Raw genomic sequence first — 25,072 nt, 5'->3', positions numbered from 1 at the left:
TGCATCCTGGGAGCTGTAGTTTCCTGCCCCTGCTCCACCAGACAAGCGGCGCTGCTGGAGGACGGTTGCTTGGTATTATTAGCGAGCGGGAAGTATGGCGGTGGCGCGCGTCGACGCGGCTTTGCCTCCTGGAGAAGGTAAGGTGATCCTCACCCTTGAGTCCCAAGGCTTACTTCATGGAACTGAATTAAATGGTTATCTGGTAGAGAAAAGAAGGCTTTAGGGGTGCTGTTCTGGACCAGTTCTTTTGATGGGGGGATCTGTGGGCGTCGCGGAGGCGCGCTGCCCTCTGGGAGCTGTAGTCCCGGGTCTCTGCCTAGCTCTCCGGCGTCGCGGCGAGCTTCGGCCGGGGGACTACAGCCCCCAAAGCCCTTCGCGCGCTGGGCGTCCCGGCTCCCGCGCTACCGTGGCTACTGGGTGGTGGGTTTCGGACTGAGGCGACCTTTCTAGGATGTTTACTTGGAGTTCTGGGTGCCCACGTGAAAACTGCAGGATCTCTCTCTTTCACTTTACTGTCGCCTTTACCCCTCGGTTCAGGCGACAGTATACCTTCTATCAAACACACCTGCCTAAATTGACGTTGAACCCTTTCTTGGAAGTGTCCGGTGGCTGATAAAATCTGGGGGTGATCCAGAGCCCACAGTTCTCCACACCTGCTTCTGCAGACGGGATCCTGGGATCGAGTTTGGTCGCTGTCCAGCGGAGCGCGGGGTGGGTGCTTCTGTGGCCGGGAGCCGCTGGAACCGAGCTCCTTTGTTTTGGTTACAGATCTCGTAGCTCTGAGGCTCTGCGTCCGCCCTCTTGTCCGGCCCGGGCCAGGCTGATGGTCGAGGTCTTTCTCCAAGGCTTAGGTCGGGCTCAGTTATATTTCTGGGTACAGGGGTCAATCGATGGTTCTAAGAAGTCTGTGGACTCCTAGGAATTGTGTGCAAAGGCTGTGCTTAAACCAAATTCTCAGAGGATCCCATGACTCCCCCTCGCCCCCAACCCCAAATGCTAGAAGCCATTGGACAATGGAAAAACGTTGAATCTCTTAAGGAGAGCATTCTCGAATACTTATTTCCCGCAATAGCCTTGATTTGGGTATACATTTGAAGTAAGCAGTTTCTCTGGGCCCGTCTCCCTCTGGTATCTCCTTGTCTTAAACGCCACCTCCCCGGCCCACCAAGGCAACTTACAATAGTAGCAATTAACGTTTATAGAGCACATTTTATGTGAGCTAGACGATATTTTAAGTGCTTTTTTAAAAAAGACTTTGCATCATCTCATTTTCTCTGTCGAATAACATAAGGCAGGTATTATCAAATCCATTTTACAGAATAGAAGGTGAGCCCCAAAGAGATCAGTAACTTGCCCAAGATACTACAGTGGTGAACTGGTGCAGCCGGGATTTGAACGTCTGTTGTAATAAATTACTTTATTGAGTACTGTGTGTCAGGGATGGGGCAAAGTGTTCTCTTTTCATCCCACATCAAGGAATTAGGTAGATTATTCCAGTTTTGTACATAAATTAACTGAAGTATATACTTTGATTTGGGGCACTTTTAGGATATGTAGTTAGGTTGTAAGCAATTTAATCTCTAGCAAAAGATGAGTTTCAATGAAAAAATACTGTCATTCCTTAGGCACCGAATATGGAAATATTAGTTTATATTTAAATGTGAAGAAGTCCAAAGTATTTCATCATAGAATCTTGAGTAGAATATCACAAATCTTGGTGTAATTTAATATTTCTGAGGGCAAGTGAATAATTTCAACATGTAGTACTTTAAAACTTGATTGCTTTCATTTTACTATCTTAATACTTATAGCGCTCTGGTGTTTTCTAATTCTGAGTGGGATTTTATGAGTATAATTTCACCCCAGTGCTCAGGTATTGTATTTTCTCACAATTTTCCTTCTCTTTTCAAGGATCAGTGGTCAATTGGTCAGGGCAGGGGCTACAGAAATTAAGTGGAAACTTACCCTGTGAAGCTGATATTCATACTTTGATTCTGGATAAAAATCAGATTATTAAATTGGAAAATCTTGAGAAATACAGACAATTAATACAGGTAGGTATTGTATCTAGGAAAATAGTTATGTAGAACCAGTTGATTATTATATCTAATAAAACAATTAAATAATCAAACAAAAAGTAACTGTGCAGGCCTGGAAAGCAGTAAGTGTTGCTTGTAATATTCACAAGGCAATTTCTCCTGAAGATGAATACATACGTACTACATTTAAAGTGGACTAGAAAAAGAAGCATTTGTTTTAAAAAAGCCAATATATATTGGTAAAGTATTATATTAAGATAACTTTTTACCTCATGATGAGGGTAAAGTGTTTGTTCGTTCGTTCATTCATTCATTCATTCATTCACCCATTCATTCAACCAATGTTTGTTATTAGGCCCCCGGTATGTATCTGGCACTGTTCTAGATTCTGAATGAGACATTGTAAGGACCCCATTCTTTGGAACTTACATTCTCAAGTAGTTGCTGTGTTAACAGTGTTTTCTCTTTAGTAATTGAAGGAGATCTGATTGCTGAGGGTTATGTATATTCTCCATTACTCAAGAGTAGCAGCAACACCAACAAACTAATAGTTACTCTGTAGAATATGGAGACAATATATGTGAAAAGTACAAATTGGGTTTATACATTTGGGCATGTTTGGACATATAAACAAATCTTTTTAAGCACCCTAATGTCCTAATGTGAGTGTAATCTATATATTTTATTCCAAAGAGTAATAATATGTTTCCTTTCCACAGTTGTCAGTGGCTAATAATCGGCTGGTGCGGATGATGGGTGTAGCCAAACTGACCCAACTCCGTGTGTTAAATTTGCCTCATAATAGCATTGGCTATGTGGAAGGGCTAAAGGAACTAGTACATTTGGAGTGGCTGAATTTGGCAGGAAATAATATCAAGGTGAGCTTTTCTTTCTTCTTTTTTTTCCCAGTAATTATGTTTTCTTTTTTTTTTTCAGTTTACAAAAATATTCACTGTAAAAAAGAAACTCAAGCAGTATAGAGATGAGTAGAACAAGAAATGAAAATACCCACTCATAACTCTGCAGGAATACTTTCAGTTAGCATCAAAAATCTCAAAAAATATATATTATTTCGAAATACATGATACAGTATAATATTCTTTTAAATGTGAACAAAGAACCTATATTATACTTAGAAAAGTGGATCAAATAGAATGAAATGTTATGAGAGAGACTATATCACGCTACATTAAGCTGTAAGCAAATGTTTAATGGCATAGTAGAGAATATACTGTTTTAAAAGTCAGGAGATCTGAATTCTAGTCCTGCTTCCACCATGTAGGAGCTCTATAATTTTGGATAAGTTAATAAATATCTCTGTGTCTTACTTTTCAATATGCTAGATGAGGTGACTGGATTAAAAATATTGTTAATAGCAGACTTTTATTGAACAGGTAATTGAAGATAGGGACTGTTCTAAGCATCTTAACTGTATTAACGCAGTCTCAACACAGGCTGTGAGGTAGATAGTGCCATGCCCATTATATAGATGAGGAAACCAAAGTGTAGAGAAGTTAAGTAACTTGCCTGAGGTCACACAGCCAGGAAGTTGCAGGGTCATGATTTGAATCCAGCTGGTTTGGCTCCACTCTTAACTTGTGAAATCTGTGATCTATCATGTGTCATCACTAAGGTTTCTTCAGGCTCCGAATATCTGGGATGATACGATCATCTGTTCTTATAGCAATAATTAAGGTGGAAACTTGCTACATTAACATTTTACCAGATTCTTTTAGCACTACTTTCTCTTTCTTGCTAAGTGCCACTTCTCTACTTCCAATGATAAGCAGAAGAGGCAGGAGACTCAACTATGAGGAACTAGGGAAGAGTTTTTTTTATTTTTATTTTGTTTGCATGAATTGACGTGATGATTTTCTTGTGATAGGCCATGGAACAAGTCAACAGCTGCCCAGCTCTACAGCACCTCGATTTATCAGACAATAACTTATCCCAGATAGGTGATCTATCTAAGTTGGTATCACTGAAGGTAAGCATGTGTTCTGACTATGTCATTTCTGAAATTTGGTACTCAAATACCAAGAGAAAGTAATCTGATTGGCTTTAAGCAGCCTGCTGTATATAAATAACAGATTGTGTTCATTATAATAAAATCCTTTTAGAGTAGCAGAAACTATGAAACTTTTTGTTTCTAGTATCTATAATTAAAACTGGTCATTGCAATTAAGGTTAATTCTTATTTACCATTCTTCAAACATGAAATTCCCCATGCCCATCCAGCCATGCTAACAGCTTTGCAGTAAGTACATAACATGTTGGTGATGTTGAGCAAAATTATTTCTGAACTTGAGCCTGTTTTTTGACACTTGGACTTGCTATTCTTTTAGTAATAGGTATTACTAAGTTATCAAAATTAACTTCACTTTAATAAAAAAAACTTGTAGCATATAGTACTTTTTATAGAGGGGACTATATCATGCAATTAAATAAGTAACATTTGGACTCACAACTTCAAAAGACATATGTAGGCATTTTCCATATTTTTGCTTCATTGGTTATTATTAGCATCAGATGAACCCATTAAGCTTTAGAAGGAGTATTATTAGCTCAACTTTCTCACATCTTTAGCAGAAAATGCAACAGTTATTCTAAACAATTTGATTTAGCCAGGTACTAAGAGAATTTAGATGAACTAAAGATGATTAAACTTTTTCTTTTTTTCTGAAATGGAAGCATGATTATCTTATTAGAATCTGAGTGTTCAGAGCTTTTTTTTTTTTTTTTTTTTTTTTTTTTTTTTCCTCAACCGAGGACACTTTTCCATTTTTTGTTCAGATAGAGCGGGAGGGAGAGAGAGGAAGAGAGAGAGAGAGAGAAACATCGATGTGAAGGGACACATCGAGTGGCTGCCACCCGCACGACCAACCAGGGCCTGGGACAAACTGCAACCGAGGTACATGCCCTTAGCGGGAACCGAACCCGGGTCTCTCTGTACCGCAGGCCGATGCTCTAACCGCTGAGCCAAACCGGCCAGGGCTCAGAGCTTTTGATTCCTCATTGTTGCAGCTTCACCTGGGAGTAGCTCATTCTAGCTTCCTCGAGCTTTTAGTTTCCAAAAGAATACAGTTGCAAATTATAGATAGATAGGTTCTCTCCCTGTCTCTTTCTCTCTCCTTCTCTCTCTCTCTCTCTCTCTCTCTTTCTCTCCTTCTTCCTCCCTCCCTCTACCCCTCCTTCTCTTTTGTAAAATTTGCTTTATACATGATTGTTTCAATTAATTTGTTTTTTCAGTTTCCTTTCCTCTATATTGATGTTTTCAAAGGAAATGAACTGGTATGTTGGAAATTGCTCAAGCTTTAATAAACTAAATCTTGTAAAACACTAGTTACTACACCAAGCATGTGTTCTTGGACAAGTCTTTAAACTTTCTTGGGCTTAGAATATGGACAAGAAAAGAGAGAAAGGACCAGAAGACGACCTAGCATTGTCTTTGATTTATGTGCTATGAGATATATAATAAAATAGGTCCCATGTTTTCATACATACCATTTTGGTTTTGTCAAAATAGACCCATTTATTTGTAATCTTTTCATTTGTAATTCATCCTGTTTTTACTTTTAAGACCCTGCTTTTACATGGAAATATCATCACCTCTCTTAGAATGGTACCAGCTTATCTACCCAGAAGTCTTGCTATCCTTTCTTTGGCGGAAAATGAAATTCGAGACTTAAATGAGGTAAAATTTGAGGGTGTTCTCTGGGATCCAGGAAGCTAGAAAGTTGTGAGAAAGGAGGAGAAACACAGTAGAACGTTATGAGCTCACTTTTGAACTGTGAGCCTCTTGGGAGAAACTACATCAGAATGAAACACTTGGCTCTAGTTGATCATTACTTTTCTTTCATTTTCTTGTTAATGTCAGTGGGTCATTAAGGCTTAATTTCATATGAAATGTGCAATTATCATTCCATTTGGAAGTGTTTGGTGGTGGAGGGACATCTACATTAAAGAAGTGATTAAAGCTCTCTGTGCACCTTGCTCTGGCTACTGTTGGGTTTTAGAATAGGATTTGCTCTGCTGGGAGAAATGCTGATACTCTCTAAGGGACATTGTGTGGCCAGGACAGATGGCTATATTGTTGGAATTTTGGAAGTTGGCGGATAAAGTAGGAGTGTTACTTGTCACTTTTCAGAACAAGAGGGAAATTGTTACATTCTCAAATTGCCAAAGATGTGTAATCAGCGGAAGCCCTGTGCTTGACACTGGATAGACCATTTTGTTCAACAAAGATATCCTTTGTTCCAGATCTCTTTTTTGGCATCCTTAACTGAATTGGAACAGTTGTCGATCATGAGCAATCCTTGTGTGATGGCAACACCTTCCATTCCAGGATTCGACTATCGGCCTTACATCGTCAGCTGGTGCTTAAACCTCAGAGTCCTGGACGGATACATGATTTCTCAGAAGGAAAGGTGAACATGACCTCTTTAACCTCACATTTATCATGAAGTTACTAAAGAGACCAGTTCCAGCTTTCTAAAGATTAATTAGCTGAATATTTCTTAAAATGTGCATTTAGAGCCCTGGCTGGTTTGGCTCAGTGGTTAGAGCGTCGGCCTGCGGTCCAGAGAGAACCGGGTTCGGTTCCCGCTAAGGGTGCATACGTCATTTGCAGTTTGTCCCCGGCCCTGATTGGTCGTGCGTGTGGCAGCTACTCAATGTGTTCCTTTCACGTCAATGTTTCTCTTTCTCTCTCACTTCCTCTCTCTCCCCCCAACTCTATCTGAACAAAAAATGGAAAAATATCCTCAGGTGAGGATAAAAAAAAAAAAATGTGCATTTAGAAATGAAGATCATTAATGCAGTCATATAGTAGACTATGTGCTGCTTGCTTAGTATTTTCTATCCTTTCTACAAAAGGATAAGAAATAAATAACTGTTCTAGAGGTTGGGTTTCAGATCAGTCCCACAAAAGCTTATAATTAACTGGATATGTAGGCAGTATTAATAATACCTTAGGCCCTGGTCGGTTTTGCTCAGCGGTTAGAGCATCAGCCCATAGACCAAAACTGTCGCAGGTTTGGTTCTGGTCAAGGGCATGTGCCTCGGCTGCATTTCGGTCCCAGCCCTGGTTGGGGTTGTGTGGGAGGCAGTCAGTCTATGTGTTTCATTCACATCGATGTTTCTCTCTCCCTCCCACTCTTTCTGAAGATAAATGGAAAAATATCCCCGGGTAAGGATTTAAAAAGAAATGATGATGATGATAATAATAATAATAATAATAATACCACCTAAGGACCGAACTACCCCTTATAACAGTGGCTCTGTGGGAAAATGCATGCAGAATTCTAATTTGGAGCTGGAAGCAGACATGCTGATTGGTCCTCCCCTTTTCCTACCTGTGAAGCAGCAGAAATGAAGACTCTCCTATCTCTAGATCACTGATGGTTTTTGCGGCTTGGAGTTGGGACCCCTGCCTGATGGGGTCTTTTGGGCACTGACACATGACCAGTGGAATTAGAGCTTTAGGGGAGGTAAGGAACTAGAATGTAGAATGTGGACAAAAGGGGATGGAGTTAGAGGGAATGGTGAGAATTGAGGTGAGTTTATTCTTATCACTGTGCCTCATTTCACTTCCTCCTTTCAGTCCATACGTACATGCATTCATGGACTCAACACATACATTCTTCCTCACCATGGTGGCCCTTCTGTTCTGGGGGCTGGTAGTAGTCCCTTGAGGGGTTTGCTGGTGAGAGGATGAGTGACACACAGGCAGGGTTTTCGTTTTCCTTCTCCGTGCTGTTTCATCTCGTTGTTGAGCAGGACATGGGGCCGTGAAGAGTGGCAATCAGGAGTTACCTGGTGATGGTGCTGGTGTAGGGTGAGGGACATAGGTCAGGTCTAATTTGCCAGCCAGAAAGTGTGGCTTTTCCTTTTTCCTCGGTAAGTGTTGCCAACACTTATGTTTTTCTCATTGTGGATAGTTATAAAGCTGGAATATGGCTTCACTTGGATTACCTTCTCTGGGTCTTTCTTTAAGAAGTACCTTGCTGCAGTTTTCTGTGGGATAGGACTGGCAACATTTTTGCATGTGGGGGCGCAGCATGGAGCAATGGGCAGATATGAGAGTGTGGCACAGAGAGACCTGGGAAGAGAGATGAGACCTGGTCAGGAGAGAGAAGGGAAGGTGTCACATCTTCCCTGCCACCCATTAGCTGTATGGCCTGGGCAGGTCCCTTGGCTTCTCCAAGCCTTAGTCTCTCATCTGTAAAATGTGGGTAATATTACCTCACTTTCCAGGATCCTGTGAGGAAGAAGGATGTATATAGCATAATACTGGTCACACACTAGTTGCTTAATAAATGATCATTGTCATTACTTAAGGATAGGGACTAGGGATTGAAGTGTTTTGGAGAAGCTAAAAAGGAAGTGTTAAAAAAACAAATTATTTGTGCCCTGGCCAGTTTGGCTCAGCGGTTGAGTGTCGGCCTGCGGACCAGAGTTTCCTGGGTTCGGTTCCCTCTAGGGGCACATACCACAAAAAAAAAAAAATTATTGAGTAGATGAATAATACAAAGGCAATGTTTCTACACTGTGGAAATGGTTTTACTCCAAGTGACTCTCAGGTGATTTGTACTTCTTTGAACTTTCTGTGTAATGTTTTACAAATGTTTAATTTCAGAGACTTCAGGAGGTAGGAACAGTGCTTTCACTTGGGGTAGCCTCCTTTTCTGTAGGCGTCCTGCACTGAAGTCTGGAGGGAGGAAGCGGTGGGAGCATGGCACAGTAACAACCCTTTCTCAGCAGATTCTATCCCTCCCCCACCCCCAAATTTAAAACAATTGCACAATTTCATACTTCAGGTATAAACTGTGATATTTACACATACGCATATAATCACCACTGAGAATAAGAATAGAACCTAACCAGTGCTCCAGAGATCTCTTTTGCCCGACTCCCATCATAAAACTTCCCTCCCTACTAGAGATAGCCACTGTATTGATTTTTTTGATCATCCAGAAAGATTATTATTTTTCCTGGTTATCGTGGAGTCTTTAAATCAACCAGCTCCCGCCAGAGTAGCTAAAATTTAAAGGACGGACAATACTAAGTATGTGGAGCAATTGGAACTCTCATACACTGTTCTAGGAATGTAAATGGTGCAATTACTGTGAAAGATGCAGTATTTACTGAAGCTAAACATATAAACACATTTCCTGTGGCCCAGCAATTTGACTTCTGGTCTATACGCTACAAAAATAGGTGCTTATGTCTACTAAAAGACATGTACAAGTGTGTTCATAGTAGCCGTATTCATAATAGCTCCAAAACATTGGGAGCTATTTGGGACATTTGGGAAATGGCCCAAATGTCAGTCCATAGAAGAATGGGTAAATAGAGTTATACTCAAACCAAGGAAACTTGACTGTTATTGATGCCACATGAGTGTGAAAAATGCTATTGCAGTTAATTTCTGAGACAGCTCTGGAGTCTACACTGTACTCCCAGGTTTTAGAATATCTCTGGAAGTGTCTTGTTGGTGGGGGGGAGTTATTTTAAGGAAGAGCTATTGTCTTAAAAATTGATGGATAGCCTGAGCAGTGTTCAAAACGTTCTCCTGGTCAGCTTTGGGAATTGTCCTGAGGATAGAAAGGAATTTCCAGTTTTTGTATCTACCCAGCCTAAGTGTTATTTGCTAAAAACATCCAGGTTAAACTTTTTTCCCCTTATGGAAAGTACCCCAGGTTCTTGGATGACTTGAGGTAGCCAGATCTTACGTGAATGTCATGGAAAAGAGTCACTTGAGCAGTCACCCGCCCCGGTGGTGCTCGGGTTAATGCTTTCTCAGAGGGACGCACGCCTGTGGAAAGACCAGCACCTTTGTATAGCACCAGAGTATTTGGAGATCTTTCTGAATTTGTTTCCATCTGTTTTACAGGACCAAACTACACCTCTGTTGCTTAGAGATCAGAACTTAGGGATCAGAACTTTGGAGATGTTTCTTTCTTTAAAGGATATTCAAAACATAGAAAAGTAGAGGGAGTAACATAGGAACACCCAAATACCCACCATGTAGCTTTCAGAGTGATCAACATTTTGCCAATCTTGTTTCATCTACGCTCCCCCCCAAATTTTTGTTGGAGTATTTTAAAAGCAAATACCAGTATCATTTTATTCAATACTTCTTTTTATTTATTTATTTTTTGGAGAAAGAGCAGATTGTTTTTAATTTTCTCTCATAATAGTCATTACTTCTGTTATATTATGTAAACCATTCCTTTAATTTCAAGAAAAGTATCATATTCCAGTGATTTGCAAGTCATATATTACAGCTGAATGAATGTTAATTTTGTTTTTCTTTTCATTGGCGATAGTGTTTTAATGAGCAGGGAGATTTTTTTACCTACAAGAAAATTTTATGGATGAATACATTTATATAATGGTGGTGTTTGTTTTTTTCTTTTATTCTCATTCAAGGACATTTTTCCATTTTTTGTTCAGATAGAGTAGGAGGGAGAGAGAGAGAGAAACATTGACATGAAAGTGACACATCCAGTGTCTGCCACCCGCACGACCAACCAGGGCCGGGGACAAACTGCAACCGAGGCACGTGCCTCCAGCGGGAACCGAACCCGAGTCTCTCTGGACCACAAGCCGACGCTCTAACTGCTGAGCCAAACCAGCCAGTGCTATAACGGTTGTGTTTTTGATGAACATAAAGCAAAAGCAGAAAAACAGTTTATATCACCTGAGGCTGCACAGTTTATGGTTTTCCTCACACTCTTAAACTGAAATGCTCAAGCCCGAGCCTTCTGTCTTACTTTCATCGCTCCTTCCTCCCAGACCACAGACCATCTGTAATCTGGAAATGTTGCATGCTGGCTTTGTTAAAGGTGGCGATTATCCTTTGCTATGGACCTATTTTGGAGGAGAGCTTTTCAACAAGTGATTTGCTTTGCAGGAGAACTTAGGGAAACTCAGAGCTGATTTCATGAAGATTCTGAATGATCTTTATTTAATTCACAGGAATGTGTTCACAGAAGAAATACTTTTAATTGTTTTTATTAAATAGAGTAAACATTTCACTAGACTAAGGATGGGATTACCTGACTTCAGTTCATCTACTTAGCATACTGCATATCTCATTGCAAGAAAGCAGCCTTTCCTAGGAGATTGCTAACTAAACTTGTTACATATTATTGCAACACAACTCTTTTGCATGATTTAACCAGTTGTCAAGAGAACCAGTTTCTTTCCAGTCTGTAATACACATTGGGTGGCTTAACAGTCTTGGACAATGTAGTTTGTGTGCTGTGAATACCTTACTATGAAGGCCCAAGAAAATGGTTGTGGATTGGAAGTGATTTTCAAACTATTTGTAATGCTCAGTTAATGGTATAAGAACAGAGAAACAAAGTATATCAAAATGATCCAACCTCAACTTCAAGTTGTGGGGCAGATTTAAGAAAGGTAAAATTGAAGCAATGGCATATTAAATAAAAAAATAAATAAACCAATTCAAACATATGTGAAAAGTAAATACTAATATAATGACCTCCCATGAATACACCTTCTAACTTCAGCAGTTTTCAGTTTATGGCCAACCTTGTTCATTTATATCTTCACTTAATTCTTCTTTTCCTGTGTTATTTTTAAGAAGATTCCAGATTAGGTACAATTTCATCTGTGAATATTTCAGTACATATCTCTAAAAGATGATGGCTCTTCAAGAAATAATTACAATACTGTTATCATGTCTTACCTGTGATCTATTTAGGTACTTCAGTTTGATAGTGAATGGAATGAACACTACAGCTTCTTTGAAAATAATTTTAACAAAGGTGGAAAGGGGACATCTATAATAGTGTCAACAATAAAAATAAAGTAAAAAAAATTTTTTTCAAATATTTGGAACCATTAGTGAAAATCTGTGCCTTAAATAAGAAAAAGGGTTTGAATCATGGTAAGAGTAAGAGCAGTGAATCAGAAGGACAGAGTTTTTTAAACTTGAGTGAGTTTAATTTATGAAAAGCATCCAATGATGCTATAAAGGTAAATTAAGAAGAGAGATCGTTGTTGCTTCAAAATATATCTTGTCTACCTAGTGTCATCTTCTCTTTATGTCCCCCAATTCCAGTTTGAAAGCTGAATGGCTCTATAGTCAAGGCAAGGGGAGAGCATATCGGCCTGGCCAGCACATCCAGCTCGTCCAGTATCTAGCTACAGTCTGTCCTCTCACTTCTACGCTGGGCCTTCAAACTGCAGAGGACGCCAAACTGGAGAAGATTCTGAGCAAACAGAAGTAAGTCCATTTAATTGTAGCAGCTGATGAATTCACAAGTGAAAATACCTCTGAGTCTTTTCTGCAGGGTCAGTAGAACTGAGGCAAGTGCTGCGGCCTACATTTCTGCGTGTTTGGGCCCCTTGTCACTAGCAGTCTGGCAGGGAACTGAGCCATGCAGTGCAGTCCAGTGTGCTCTAGAGCAACTGTATCGCTAATCATGTCTGGGGAGAACCAAGAAGTATGGGAGAATGGAATTTTAAAAAATGGATCTGTTCTTTTTATTCTCATCTGAGGACATTTTTACATTTATCTTCAGACAGAGTGGGAGGAAGAAAGGGAGGCAGAGAGAGAAAGAAACATCGACGTGAGAGAGACACATCGAGTGGCTGCCACCCATATGACCCCACTGGGGCCAGGGACAAACTGCAACCAAGGTACATTCCCTTAGTGGGAACCAAACCCAGGACTCTCCGGTCTGCGGGCCGATGCTCTAACTGCTGAGCCAAACTACCCAGGACTGGATATGTTCTTTATTTTTTTTAATCCTCATTGGAGGACCTTTTTTTTCACTTATCTTCAGATAGAGTGGGAGGGAGAGAGGGATGAAGAGAGAGAGAGAGAAACATCGATGTGAGAGAGACACATCAAGTGGTTGCCACCCACATGACCCCAACCCCGGCCGGGGACAAACTGTAACTGAGGTACATGCCCTTAGTGGGAACGGGACCCAGGCTTCTCTGGTTCACGGGCTGACGCTCTAACCACTGAGCCACACCAGCCATGGCTGGATCTCTTCTTTTAGTGTAGGTGTTCCATATGGGTTTTTAAACACTAAAATTAAGAAATATAGCTAGAGCCCTGGCCACTGTGTCTCAGTAGTTAGAGTGTTGGCCATGCACCAACAGGTTATGGGTTTGACTTCTGGTCAAGGGTACGTACCTGGGTTGCAGGTTTGATCCCTGACCCCGGTCAGGGTGTGTGCAGAAGACAACCAATCAATGTTTCTCTCTTTTTCTCTCTCTCTCTCTTTCTCCCTCTCTCTATCTCTCCCTTCTACTACTCTAAAAAAAAATCAATGGAAAAAATATCCTTGGGTGAAAAAAGAAGTATAGCTAGAAGCATTTAGTGGTCACTTTTTTTTTAATTAAAATAAATCAGAGATCCTGCCTTAAGTGTTTGTGCAAGTGTATGCCTATGAGGGTGTCTATGTGATTTACAAATGAGTTCCTTAACCTTTTCTATCCAGTGCTTTCAAATGAGACATTGCAGTTTGGTGGTGATTAGAGGAATCTACTTTGAAGACCTGTAAACTTCTACCTTTCTTACAGTGTTACCTACGAAGCAGAAAAGCTTTTTTTTTTGGTGTGTGTTAAATCACATCCAATGTTATTGGCTTTTAGGTTTCACCAGAGGCAGCTAATGAACCAAAGTCAAAATGAAGAGTTGTCTTGTCTTCCTCCTACGGAAACAAGGGCACTGGAGTGCTCGAGCCCCATTCAAGATTGCCAAATCGTCCAGGAAATCGGTGAGAAACAAATTGTTGTGTTTTCTCCAAGTTGTTTGATCTATTAGGCATCAAAAAACAGAAAAGGTGCATATTTTCATAATTTATTAGTTTTTAGCTTAAGTGGTCATTTGGATCTTATGTTTTATATATGTGTGTATACACTCATATATATATGTATGTATATATATATCACAACTATTTTATTTCTAATTTTTAAAAATTCAGAGCACTGCTACTTTTGGTATTGGTCCAATACTTTGATTATTCTTCTTCTTATTATTGAAAAAATGTATTTTCTTAAAAATATTTGGTTTGATGTTTTAGGCATATGGCAGGAGTCAATAAAGCATTTTATTACCTTTTACTCTATTTCAAGGATTAGATTTCCTTAAAAAGATGTAACTGAAAAATATGTCTTGATTCACCAAAAAATAAATAAAAATAAATATGCAAGGTAATGGATTTTTAATTAACTAGTTGGTGGGGGTGTGTGTGATATTTTCATAATGTATAGGTATATCAAATCACCCCAATATACATTTTCAATATCTTACAATTTTGTATGTTAATTACACCTTGATAGAGCTCAAATTTTTTAAAAAATCAAAACCTTTAGATATTTAGTGGTTCAAATGATATTCTGTTGATTCTTCTAGACCCCGTCATCCAAGTCAATTCTTGGGTTGGGATAAGCAATAATGATGATCAATTATATGCTGTTAGGAGTAACTTTCCAGCCTCTGTACACACTACAAGGTATTCTCGAAATGACCTGCACTTGGAAGACATACAGACAGATGAGGACAAGTTGAACTGCAGTCTTCTCTCTTCAGAGTCTACTTTTATGCCAGTTGCATCAGGACTCTCCCCCGTATCACCTATAGTTGAGCTGAGGCTACAGGGCATTCACTTGAGCCTGGAAGATGGTGCAGTTGAATCTGTAAAAGGGCAGGAAGACCAGGACTTGGATAAAGAAGAGGAAAAAGCTTTTTGGGCTGCAAATGCGAATTCTGTTCAAATGATGAAAAGTGCAGTAGGTGCAGAGGTCAATGATAAAGATGGGCTCTTACCTTGTCCTCAGCCAGCAGTAGCCAGTGCTGTCTTGAAAGGTGACACCCACAGTCTTCCATCTTTTCCTGAGTCAGATGGACACAGTGTCTTACATACAAAACCAGATAGTGAAGAAACCATGTCTGAAACTCCTTCAGAGGAACTTCCCTGTGGGGTTATAACCCAGAGATCTGTTGCTTCGGGACAAGATAAAGTTGCCCTTCAGAAATTGAATGAAGCAGCCACTACACTGCAGGCCTCTTGGCGGGGCTTTTATGCTAGGAACTACAACCCCCAAGCTAAAGACGTCCGTTATGAGATCCGGCTGCGCAGAATGCAGGAGCACATCGTCTGCCTCACCAATGAAGTAAGGAGGTGAGTCAAAAGTCCTGTCAGGTGCTGTTTTGTTCGTTTGGGGCCATCAGATTCTTAAGAGTTGTTCAGAACACTGAATCATTGCTGTCGTGGTCAGGACACGTTTCATACCACATCGCCACTCTTGGTTTACTTGTCTCCTACAACATACTGAAAGCATCTTGAGGGTAGACACAGTCACTTGGATCTCCATGTCTAGCACAGCAGTTGGTACATAGATGCAGTGTAGCATTAAACGCTGAATGAGTACATGCCTTACAAATACCTATAAACCTAAATACAGAAAATGTAGAAAAATTAAATAAGTATAGATATAAGAAGATGAGAAAGTCTACACAGAACTGACTAGGTGCTCTGGCCTGTTTGCTCAGTGGTTAGAGTGTCGGCCTGCGGAGTCACGGGTTCGATTTCAGTCAAGGGCTCGTACCTCGGTTGTGGTTCAGTCCCTGGCTCTGGTTGGGGTCGTGAGGGAGTCAACCAGTTGATGTATCTCTCTCACATCGATGTTTCTCTTTCTCTCCCTCCCTCCCTCCCTGACTAGGTGACCTGAGAAAGAGCAGAGATTTAAAATGCTGGGATAGTGGTAGAAAGTGTGTCTTTATTGCGTGGCTCACATGTTTTACTGAGTGCCGACCCAGGAAAATTAGAATTGCAGAATTTCTTTTGAGTATTAGTATTGCAGCCACAAATATGTATTAATAGTATTAGGTGGAAGAGGAGGAGGCAGTACGAGACTGGAAGGAACAGCCAGAGTGGTAAGAAAACAAGGAGAATGTGTGTCCCAGCTCCAACAGGGAAAGGATTCAGGAGAGAAGACACAGGCTGTAGGGAGGACAGAGGAGTATACATTAGATTGAGAAGCTGGGAGTTATGATTTGCTAAAAAAAACTCAGGAAAACTGTCTGTTCATGATTATGGTTTATTATAATGAAAGGATCTAGGTTAAAGTCAGCATAGGAGAAAGGCAAATAGGGCAGAGTCCAGAAAAGACCAGGCACAAGCTTCTAGTTGCCCTTTCCTGCTGGAGTGGTACAGACAGGGCTTGATTCTCCCGGAAACCATGTGTGACAACGCTTGTGAAGTATCGCCAGCCAGGGAAGTTCACTGAAGCCTTGACTTCCAGGGTTTTCATTGGGCGTCAGTCACATACGCAGTGACTGGCTTTAACTACTCAGACCTCAGCCCTCCAGGTGAACAAAAACACTTATTCACCAGCCCTGGCTGGGTGACTTAGTTGGTTAGAGCGTTGTTCCAATATGCCAAGGTTGCGGGTTCAGTCCCAGGTCAGGGCACATACAAGGATCAATGAATGAATGCATAAATAAATGGAACAACAAATTAATGTTTCTTTCTCTCTCTCTCAAATCTATAAGTAAAAATTAAAAACAAACAAGCAAACAAAAAAACACACCACTTATTCACCAGAAAGCACATAGTTAGAATAAAGTGTCTGGTTTAGCCCAAAGCCCCACGTATACAGATACTCTTAGCAGGCAGGACATTCCAAGGGCCTACAGGTAACCTCCCAGGAGCCAATCAAGGCCAGTTGTCTTTAGAATACATAGGGTCTGAACACCCCAGTCCTGCTAAGTTAACCCTTTCCTGCCCAGTGAGGTTCCAAAGAGCAGCGTCAGTGGTGTCGCTGGATACAGGTGGTGTGGAATGGGTTGAAAAGTGAGTGAGAGGTGAAGAGTGAGCATAGCCAACTTTTTGGGGACATGTTGCTGTGAGGAAGAGAAGAGCTGGAGGAGAATCTGGAGTTAAGGAAAAACATTTTTAAAGATGGGAGAGAGCATGTTTGTGTGTGGATGGAAATGATTCAGTGCAGAGAGAAGAACTGATGGTGCGGGGGAAGGAAAGAAGTGCAGGCGTGAAGTTCTTGAGGAGGTGAGCGAGGAAGGGACCCAGTGCACCAACAGAGAGTGGCCTGAGGCAGGGCAGCAGCAGGTAAGGCGATAGGTTTGAGGGTGGAGGTGGGGAAGTCCTGTGTGATGGATGCTTCTCCTTTTTTCAGTAATATATATGGTGTGGTCAACATTTGAAAAGGAAGAGAGGGTGAGGGTGTGGGAGGTTTAAGGAGAGATGTGAGGTGTGAGGTATTCATTTTAAAAGTGCACTTTTAGGGGGAATGGAGGAGCATTGCTGGACAGGAGAGGAAAACTTAAAGCAGTAGGTCAGGTGGTATAATTTTCACCAGCAATTCTCGGCTCTTCTATTCTGTTCTGATTCGGGGGTGGTTAATTTGCTTTAGCCAAGAATGGTTTTTTCCTGGTTTGTATGGAAGGGGAGGGAGGAAAGGGCAAAGGAGTCGAAGACATTTAGAGGTGGAGGATGATTGTAAAGCTGGATCTTGGAATTTAAACAAAGTAAGAGGAAAGGGGATCTTTAGTTAGGAGATCTGGATGAAGACTGGACATCTAGATTGTTGCTGTGAAGTGCAAGGCAGGTGAACTGGGAAGATAGGAGGTAGTGGTTTGTGTGGGTACTTGAAACCATTTTTGAAAACGGTGTAGTGAAAATAAATGACTGGGTCTAGAGTGAGACGATGAGAAGGAACAACGTGGGCAGACTATTCTTAGATAGAGCATCCATGGGAACATTGAGGTCTCCAGAAATGGTGCAGGAATGGGGTCGCAGGGGCTGGTAATGGGAAGTCAGTACTTAACAAGAGTTTGGGGAGATTTACTTCCTTAAGGAGGAAGGTAAAGAACAGTCCGTACACAGCAGTGAGAAGCAGTCTTCTGAAACTAATGAATGAGTGAGAAAGATAGCTTCCAATTGCGAGGGCGGCAGTGCTCTCAGGACTGGGTCTGATTTTTTGTTGTTGTTATCCTCACCTAAAGGATATTTTTCCATTGATTTTTTAAATAGAGTGGAAGGGAGAGAAGGAGAGAGAGAAACTTTGATGTGAGAGAGACACATCGATTGGTTGCCTCCCACAAAGTATGTGCCCTTGACTGGCATTTGAACCCAAGACCCTTCATTCCAAGGGCTGATGCTCTAAACGCTGAGCCAAATCAGCCAGGGGGGAAGTGGGTTTGGTCAAGGAAAAGTTTATCTAAGAGATTAACTATATAAAGGAGTTTGTTGGTTCCAATTGAGGAGTCTCAGATGGCACAGGAGAAGGGCTTGGGGGGCTAGAGAATGTGGGGAATTGGGTCAGAGATTCAGAACAAGAGGGTGGTGACAGTCTGGGAGATAGATAATGGACAACTAGGGGAGCCCTAGGTTTTTGGTAGGTGTAAGTATGGAGAGAGATGGCAGTGATCCCAGAGTAAGACTTCAACGAATTAGGGGAAATGATGGGATGAGGTGGGGTTGTCTGTTGATGATAGCAAGGCCAGGAACTGAGGCAAACTGGGAGTGATGTTTGATGGGATTAATCCTGCTAGTCTCTTAGAAGATGTTTCTTCCTGTGATCCTAATCTTTAACACCTTTATTCAGCTGCTGCCCCTTTGGAGTGTTTGGCTGGGAAATTGAGGCCAGATAAAGAGCATTTAATATTTTATTTTATTTTTTATCACTAGCAATACTTTGTGGAACCAATATAATCTGAATTTCAGTCACATCTCATTGTTGAGTCATAGCTTAAAACTTGTTTCAGCTTAAATATTTTAAGAGTGGAAAGGACTGTTACTTGGTTTTTAATCTGTCTACAACGCATGTGCTTATTAGTTGTTATAAGAAGTGCAAGTCAAAGCACCCTTCCTTGTGTCAGTAATGGATTTTGGATTATTATAGATTAAGAAAAGAAAGAGATGAAGAGCGTATTAAAAATTTTGTACAAGAAGAAGCTGTCAGATTCCTTTGGAACCAGGTAAGCCCCTTCCTGTTGATTTACCTAATGTGTGAACGAAGAAACATTCTATATTTATTGAGATAATCAGAGTTAGGCATAATAAGCACCCTTTCCCAAGGTCAAGGATGTAATTTGTACTTTTTGCCACTAACTTGGAACTAGTGCAGTGAACTTTGTAACATTTTATTTAATCTGAAAAAAAACTTTTTATGATTTTGAACAGAAAGGTAAAGAAGTATAAAGATGAAAGCAAGTGACTAAATTGAGAGATGTTGTTATAACTTTCCAATATGTAGGTATAAACACCCAATTTGAAGTTTTATGTGACTATATATCTTGTTTTATCTTTTGAGAATATTTGAATGAAAGTTGACTAACATAGGATGATGATTACAATATGCATGTCCTAAAAGTATGCATGACTTGTTGAGAAAGAGAGTTTGAGTCTTACAACAGCACACTTTGGAGACAGTTCAGACAATTGGTTTTATTATAATTGTATCCCAGCAAATATTTTTTCAAGGTTATTCCTTGGAAATATTTTTATAAAACAATTTCTTGTAATAGGATTTTAACTGTGAAATTCAAAAAACCTTTTTAAGGTTTTATAATGGCTAATAATAGGGGAGTGCTTAAATAAATTATAGAAATAACAATACTGTGGAATGCTATGGAACAGTTAAAAAGAAGAACTGGACTGGTGTGGAAAGATCTCCAAGATAACACTGATCAGTGAAAAACAGCAAATTGCAGAACTCGGGGTTCCCCTTAATTTTAAAAACTCCCTTTGCATTTGAAAATACATAGTAAAAAGGTCTGGAAGGATCCATATCAAACTGCTATTGGTGATTACCTTGGAGCATGGTCAAAGGGAAACTAAAAATTAACTATATATTGTTTTTGGTTTCAGATGTTATAGTAAAATTTTGAGATCTTCATTGTACTTTAATAATGTAAAGGTCATATTATCAAGAACTTGAGGTATTTTTAGGTATTTTAGAGGTGTATAGATAATATTTAAACTCTTATCCCAAAAAGATATATAAAATGAGACTCTAGTTATATTAGCGCATCTACTTATATTAGTAGCCTCTAATCTGTCTTATTATATGGACTTCAGTATATATCGAGTATATTATTGACCTCTTAGTCAGCTAGACACCTGCTGTTGTACTTCTGATTGCTTTTCCAGAAGAAGCAAGGGAATTGCTTTGGCCCATCCCTACTCTCTTGGTGAGGGCCTTTTATAATCAAGGACATGTACCACTTGTGCCAGCCTGGTGTAGGCTGGAGATGCTATAGAAAGGGTAAGGGAATTCAGGCCATTTCTAACTCCAGTTTTGCCATCTGCCATTTACAACTTCACAAGTGTTGAGGAAAAGCTCCAAGGACAATTATAAAACAGGTGTGATTTTTATTTTATAATAAAACTGTGTACTTTGGTTTATAGGTAAGGTCTCTACAAGCATGGCAACAGACTGTGGACCAGCGTCTAAGTTCCTGGCGTACTGATGCTCCTCCTATATCCAGTACTCTGCTGCCATCTGAACCTCTGTTATTCACTCAAAGCCAGGAGCCATCTTCTGATCAAAATTCTGATTGGCTTGTTGCTCCTGATGAAGCACTTCAAGAGAAATCCTTACCAGAATTTCCAGACTCTGGTTTTCATTCCTCCCTAACAGAACAAGTTCCCTGTTTGCAGGATTCTTTGGATTTTGGAAAAAGTTCCATAGAAAGCAGTGCAAGTTCAGTAATGGGGAATTCCATTGACACAGTCAAATGTTGCCAAGAGTCAGATGTAGCAGATGTTAGGGAGGAACATGGTGAGTGGAATAAGGAAAGCTCAAACAATGAGCAGGATAATCTGCTTGAACAGTATTTAACTTCTGTTCAACAGCTAGAAGATGCAGAGGAGAGGACAGATTTTGCTGAAGGGGCAGAAGATAGTGCACTTCACATGGCTTCTTCCCCGGAGAAGTTAGATGCCTTGTCTGACAGTGCTTCTATAGATGATACTCATGGCATATCTCCTACTTTGCAAGATGAAATCAGCCAGACATCAGAGAACTGTAAATTAAATGTAGAAGTTCAAGGGCAGCAGTCAGAATGTGATTCCACATTTCAGGTATTGCATGTTGGTATTACTGTGTAGCATGTCTGGTTGCTTTGGAAGCAGAAATCCACTTAACTTTCCTTAACATGTTTTTTTGTTGTTGTTGTTGTTGTTGTTGTTGTTAATCCTCACCCAAGGATATTTTTCCATTGATCGTTAGGTAGAATAGACAGGAGAGTGGGGGACAAAGAGAGAGAGAGAAACATCAATGTGAAAGAAACACATCAGTTGGTTGCCTCCCACGTGACCCCAATCGGAGATCAAACCTGCAACCCAGGTATATGCCTTTAACCAGGAATTGAACCCTCCACCCTTTGGTTTGCAGGCTGAGGCTCTAACCACTGAGCAAGACCAGGCAGGGCTTAAGAATATTTTTAGTTGCCTTCTCTTTTTTTCCTCTCTTTTTTTTGAAGGGAAATGGGAATATTTCCCCCATTTTTTTTTTTTTTTTTTACTATTTATATAGAATTGTATTCTTGTCTCATATTTTCCATATTCTAGATACTGAGGGCAATCTTCATTTTGATTGGGTTAGCTTTTTTACTTAGTTGTAATGTATCAAACAATATTTATATTGGAAGACATATGTACTTTATTTCTTAACAACTAGATTGCCATCACCAGTGTTCCTGTTTTTTGTTTGTTTGTTTTTATGTATTCCTGTTCTTTCAAAAACAAACTATAATATCTTAAAGAAGATAGAAAAATTTACCTTAAAACAAATAAGAAAAGTTGACTCCTCTATGTAGTGAAGAATGCAATGTGTTAAAGTGAATGTAAATAACATATATGGGGATTGTGACTATTGAAATTTGCCAGCCTCCTTGGAGGAAGAACTTGTGTTTTTAAGCCTTTTTTCCTCCCTTATGAGTGAAGGAAAGCTTCTTATAAGCAAATAGGGAGAGAAGGAGGAATATAGGATTATTCAGTAGGGATGATTAAAGTATCTCATGGAAGACTTTTGTTTATGACATGTATCACTTTTAACATATGACGGCAAATGTTCTATCCATAATTAAAATCAAGTTTATTTAAAGAGACATCATAAGAATATTCCTCTCACTTATAAAGAAAGCAAACACTAGGCTCCATTCATTTGGAATAATGTCATGGTAAACATTTACTATCTTTTCAGTTAGACCTTTTTTACTTGCAGATAAGCATTTGTGTGCCAGTAGATTGCCAGAAATTCACATATGTTTATCTTGTGTTCCTGCTCTGTGTTTGCATATGTATATCATCAGAAGGTCCATGGTGGTTTACTTCACTTTTGACCTCTGCCTCATAACAAAGAACATTTAAAATATTACTAGTGGTAGAAGATGATGACTGTTTTTTAAAGAACTATTTTCTATCTAAATCTCTGAAAAAGTGCCACATTTGGAAGACAATTTAATGGTGACTAAGAAAAAATAAACATCACTTAATTTTACTTGTTAAAAAGAATATATATCTGTAACTTCAGGAACACATGATAATAATTGTGTTTGAATGTTATAAGTACATGTATTCGTAAATCAAGGATAATTTTTAGAAGCTTGATATTTGAATCTTTGAGAATGTTCTAATATTGAACAATACATATCTAATTTTCCCCGATCTGTGGACATACAGCTATTTAAAACTATGGCAATATTTACGTGATTTCTAAATTTAGGTGCTAAATAACTGTTTATTCTTTTACAGTCACTAGGTCCCCTTCTTTGAAGTTATGTAAACTAAAAACTTCTGATCCTTCAAGAATAAGGTCAGGGATCACATATTATACTTTGTTGATAGAAACATTTCTCCAGTATGGGTAAAATTTATTTTTCTCCATTCATAAATATGTAACACTCAGGCTAAGAAGACTTGAATTTCATTCTCAGAAATCCAAAATCTCTTGAAAAAGAAGTATTTTCTGTCTCTTATAAACTGAACAGCAGTCTTATGTTCAAAAGTATTTTTCCTAATGAAGTTTATGTAACTTTGAAAGCATGTTAAATAGAAATAGAATTTTTTGCTTTTTGAATAATGCTAATTATCTTTTATGAATGATTTTGAATTTATTCTCTAAATATTCCCTATTTTTCTATTTTACAGTTAAGTGCCTCATTTGCTGCCCATTGTTAGACAAAGAAAAATCAACTTGCACTCACTAATACCAAAAGTACTGCCTCATGGTTCATTAATTTCTCATTAAGGCTCCAGAAATGTCTGAGCTCAGTATTGCCTAAGTAGGTTTCTGCTGACATCTTGTCCCTCTTCTCTTTTTTTGAGCAATGGCGAAACACAACTAAATTCATTTGAACATGAGCGTTTGTTAGTAAGATGTCCTTTTTTACCTTTGCCTTGTTTTTCTAGCTTATAAATAGTATTCAGTGTACTTTTATTTTAAAATTGAAAGAATATGATAATGATTAATATCTGCTCTTCATTCTATTTAACTTTACTAGTGTTTTGAAGTATGTATAAGAATATTAAGTAGCACCCTACCTTAACTCTACAGATTATCTTGAATGTAGATAGAATGAAAATAATGTAAATTAGAATGCAGGAAAACTGTGGCATAGAGTTAATATATTTTAATAAGTTTATAGTGTAATTTAAAATAATTTATGTAACTAAGATACTTGGTTTCTGACTATGGGCTGTTCGTTGGTTGGGCTAGAGAGGGAATGGATGGATCTACTAGAGTTTGGGAAGTTGAACTGTAACGTGGTCTTTGTGTTTCTCTTACAGGAGAGATTTAGTTCACCTGTGCTTTCTTAGATCCTATTAGTTCTCTTGATTTGTGGAAAAGTCAATGTATTAAGTAGATATTTATGCAGAAGCACAAAATCATACCATGTGAGAATTGGAAGGAACCTTAGAGATTATTCCTTCTAATATCATTGTTTTAAAGATGCAACTAAGGCACAGGGAGGTTAAGTTACTTGTCTGACGTTATAGCTACTTGGTAATGAATAAACTGAAAACTGAAAAGTTATTGTGTTCCAGATGTTTATTCTACACTAATATTAATCTTTACATTTAGAGAGTCAATAAGAAAATCTCATGTATTTTCCATTCTCTTTGAGAGAGAACAAAAATTTCTGAGAGCTAGAACACACAATTAATTCTTTCAGAACCCTGAGTGAATTTTCTCTAAGCAATTTGATTTGATTTTAAAGAGCAATAGTAGAAACAAGACATTTGAAAGAATAACTGTACCTAGGAGTCCATTTATTTGAGGACAAATATAGCAAGTTACTGAGATATATAAAATTTTCTAGTGAAATGCTGAGTTTGATTATATTTCATCTTCAGTTTTACAGAACAACAGATGTTCAAATTTTAACTCTCCTGGTGTGCAGAAAGCTCCAATTATGACAGTTGACACATATATTTGATATTTTTAATTACAAAAGACTCAGAATGTGCATGTTTTAGGAAAACCTCACAAGTATTTGTATATATGCGTATAATTATATCCTTGAATGATGTGGATTTCATTTTTGAGTGTGGATTTTTGTTTTGAGTTATTTTAAATATGCCAACACCATAATAGTGTATTTTTCTGTTATCTCCTTAAAACAAGTCTGGTTCCACTTTTATAACTATTTTTAAAAACAATATGGACTTTTAAAATTATACTATCTCCCTTGGTACCTTTTTGATGCAAATTCTTATAATTGGATTTATAACAATAATATAAACTATTTTTTCTGGAGAATTAAGACCTAGTAAAAAGGAAAAATATAAAATGAGTCTGATCAATTTCCTGTTCATAAATTAAACAAAAAGAGACTTTTATTGTTTAATGTATATTTTTATTTTGCCATGTACCTTATTGAAGGATATCTATTATATTGTAATGTTTTAACTTTTAAATATATGACCCCTCTCTCATCCATGAAATAAAGCAGAAAGGGTCTGTAAGGAACATTATAAACATTTTTAGTGATACTGCTTTTACTGATCGAATCT

The 25,072-nt window shown here is 38.9% G+C and overlaps 1 protein-coding gene across 2 annotated transcripts; it reads left to right on the top strand.

The window, feature by feature from the left end:
• The first annotated feature begins 49 nt into the window (after positions 1–49).
• On the top strand, positions 50–24,134 carry CEP97 (centrosomal protein 97). 2 transcript variants are annotated; one of them, XM_036243725.1, is made up of 12 exons: positions 50–137; positions 1,912–2,054; positions 2,759–2,917; positions 3,925–4,026; positions 5,620–5,733; positions 6,300–6,466; positions 12,133–12,297; positions 13,680–13,804; positions 14,443–15,211; positions 18,954–19,029; positions 20,462–21,136; positions 23,207–24,134. In XM_036243725.1, exons 1-12 carry the CDS (start codon positions 95–97, stop codon positions 23,234–23,236), a joined length of 2,568 nt encoding a protein of 855 aa, XP_036099618.1. In that variant the 5' UTR covers positions 50–94; the 3' UTR covers positions 23,237–24,134. The 2 variants fall into 2 exon arrangements, with proteins under 2 accessions (XP_036099618.1, XP_036099620.1); XM_036243727.1 differs by lacking the exon at positions 23,207–24,134 and having other exon boundaries at positions 20,462–21,552.
• Positions 24,135–25,072: the final 938 nt, after the last annotated feature.

The sequence above is a fragment of the Molossus molossus genome, unplaced genomic scaffold (genome assembly GCF_014108415.1).
Source record: "Molossus molossus isolate mMolMol1 unplaced genomic scaffold, mMolMol1.p scaffold_m16_p_5, whole genome shotgun sequence".
NCBI classification, from domain to species: Eukaryota; Metazoa; Chordata; class Mammalia; order Chiroptera; family Molossidae; genus Molossus; species Molossus molossus.
Note: the sequence above shows the minus strand (reverse complement) of the source record. Positions and strands in the feature narration are given on the sequence as shown.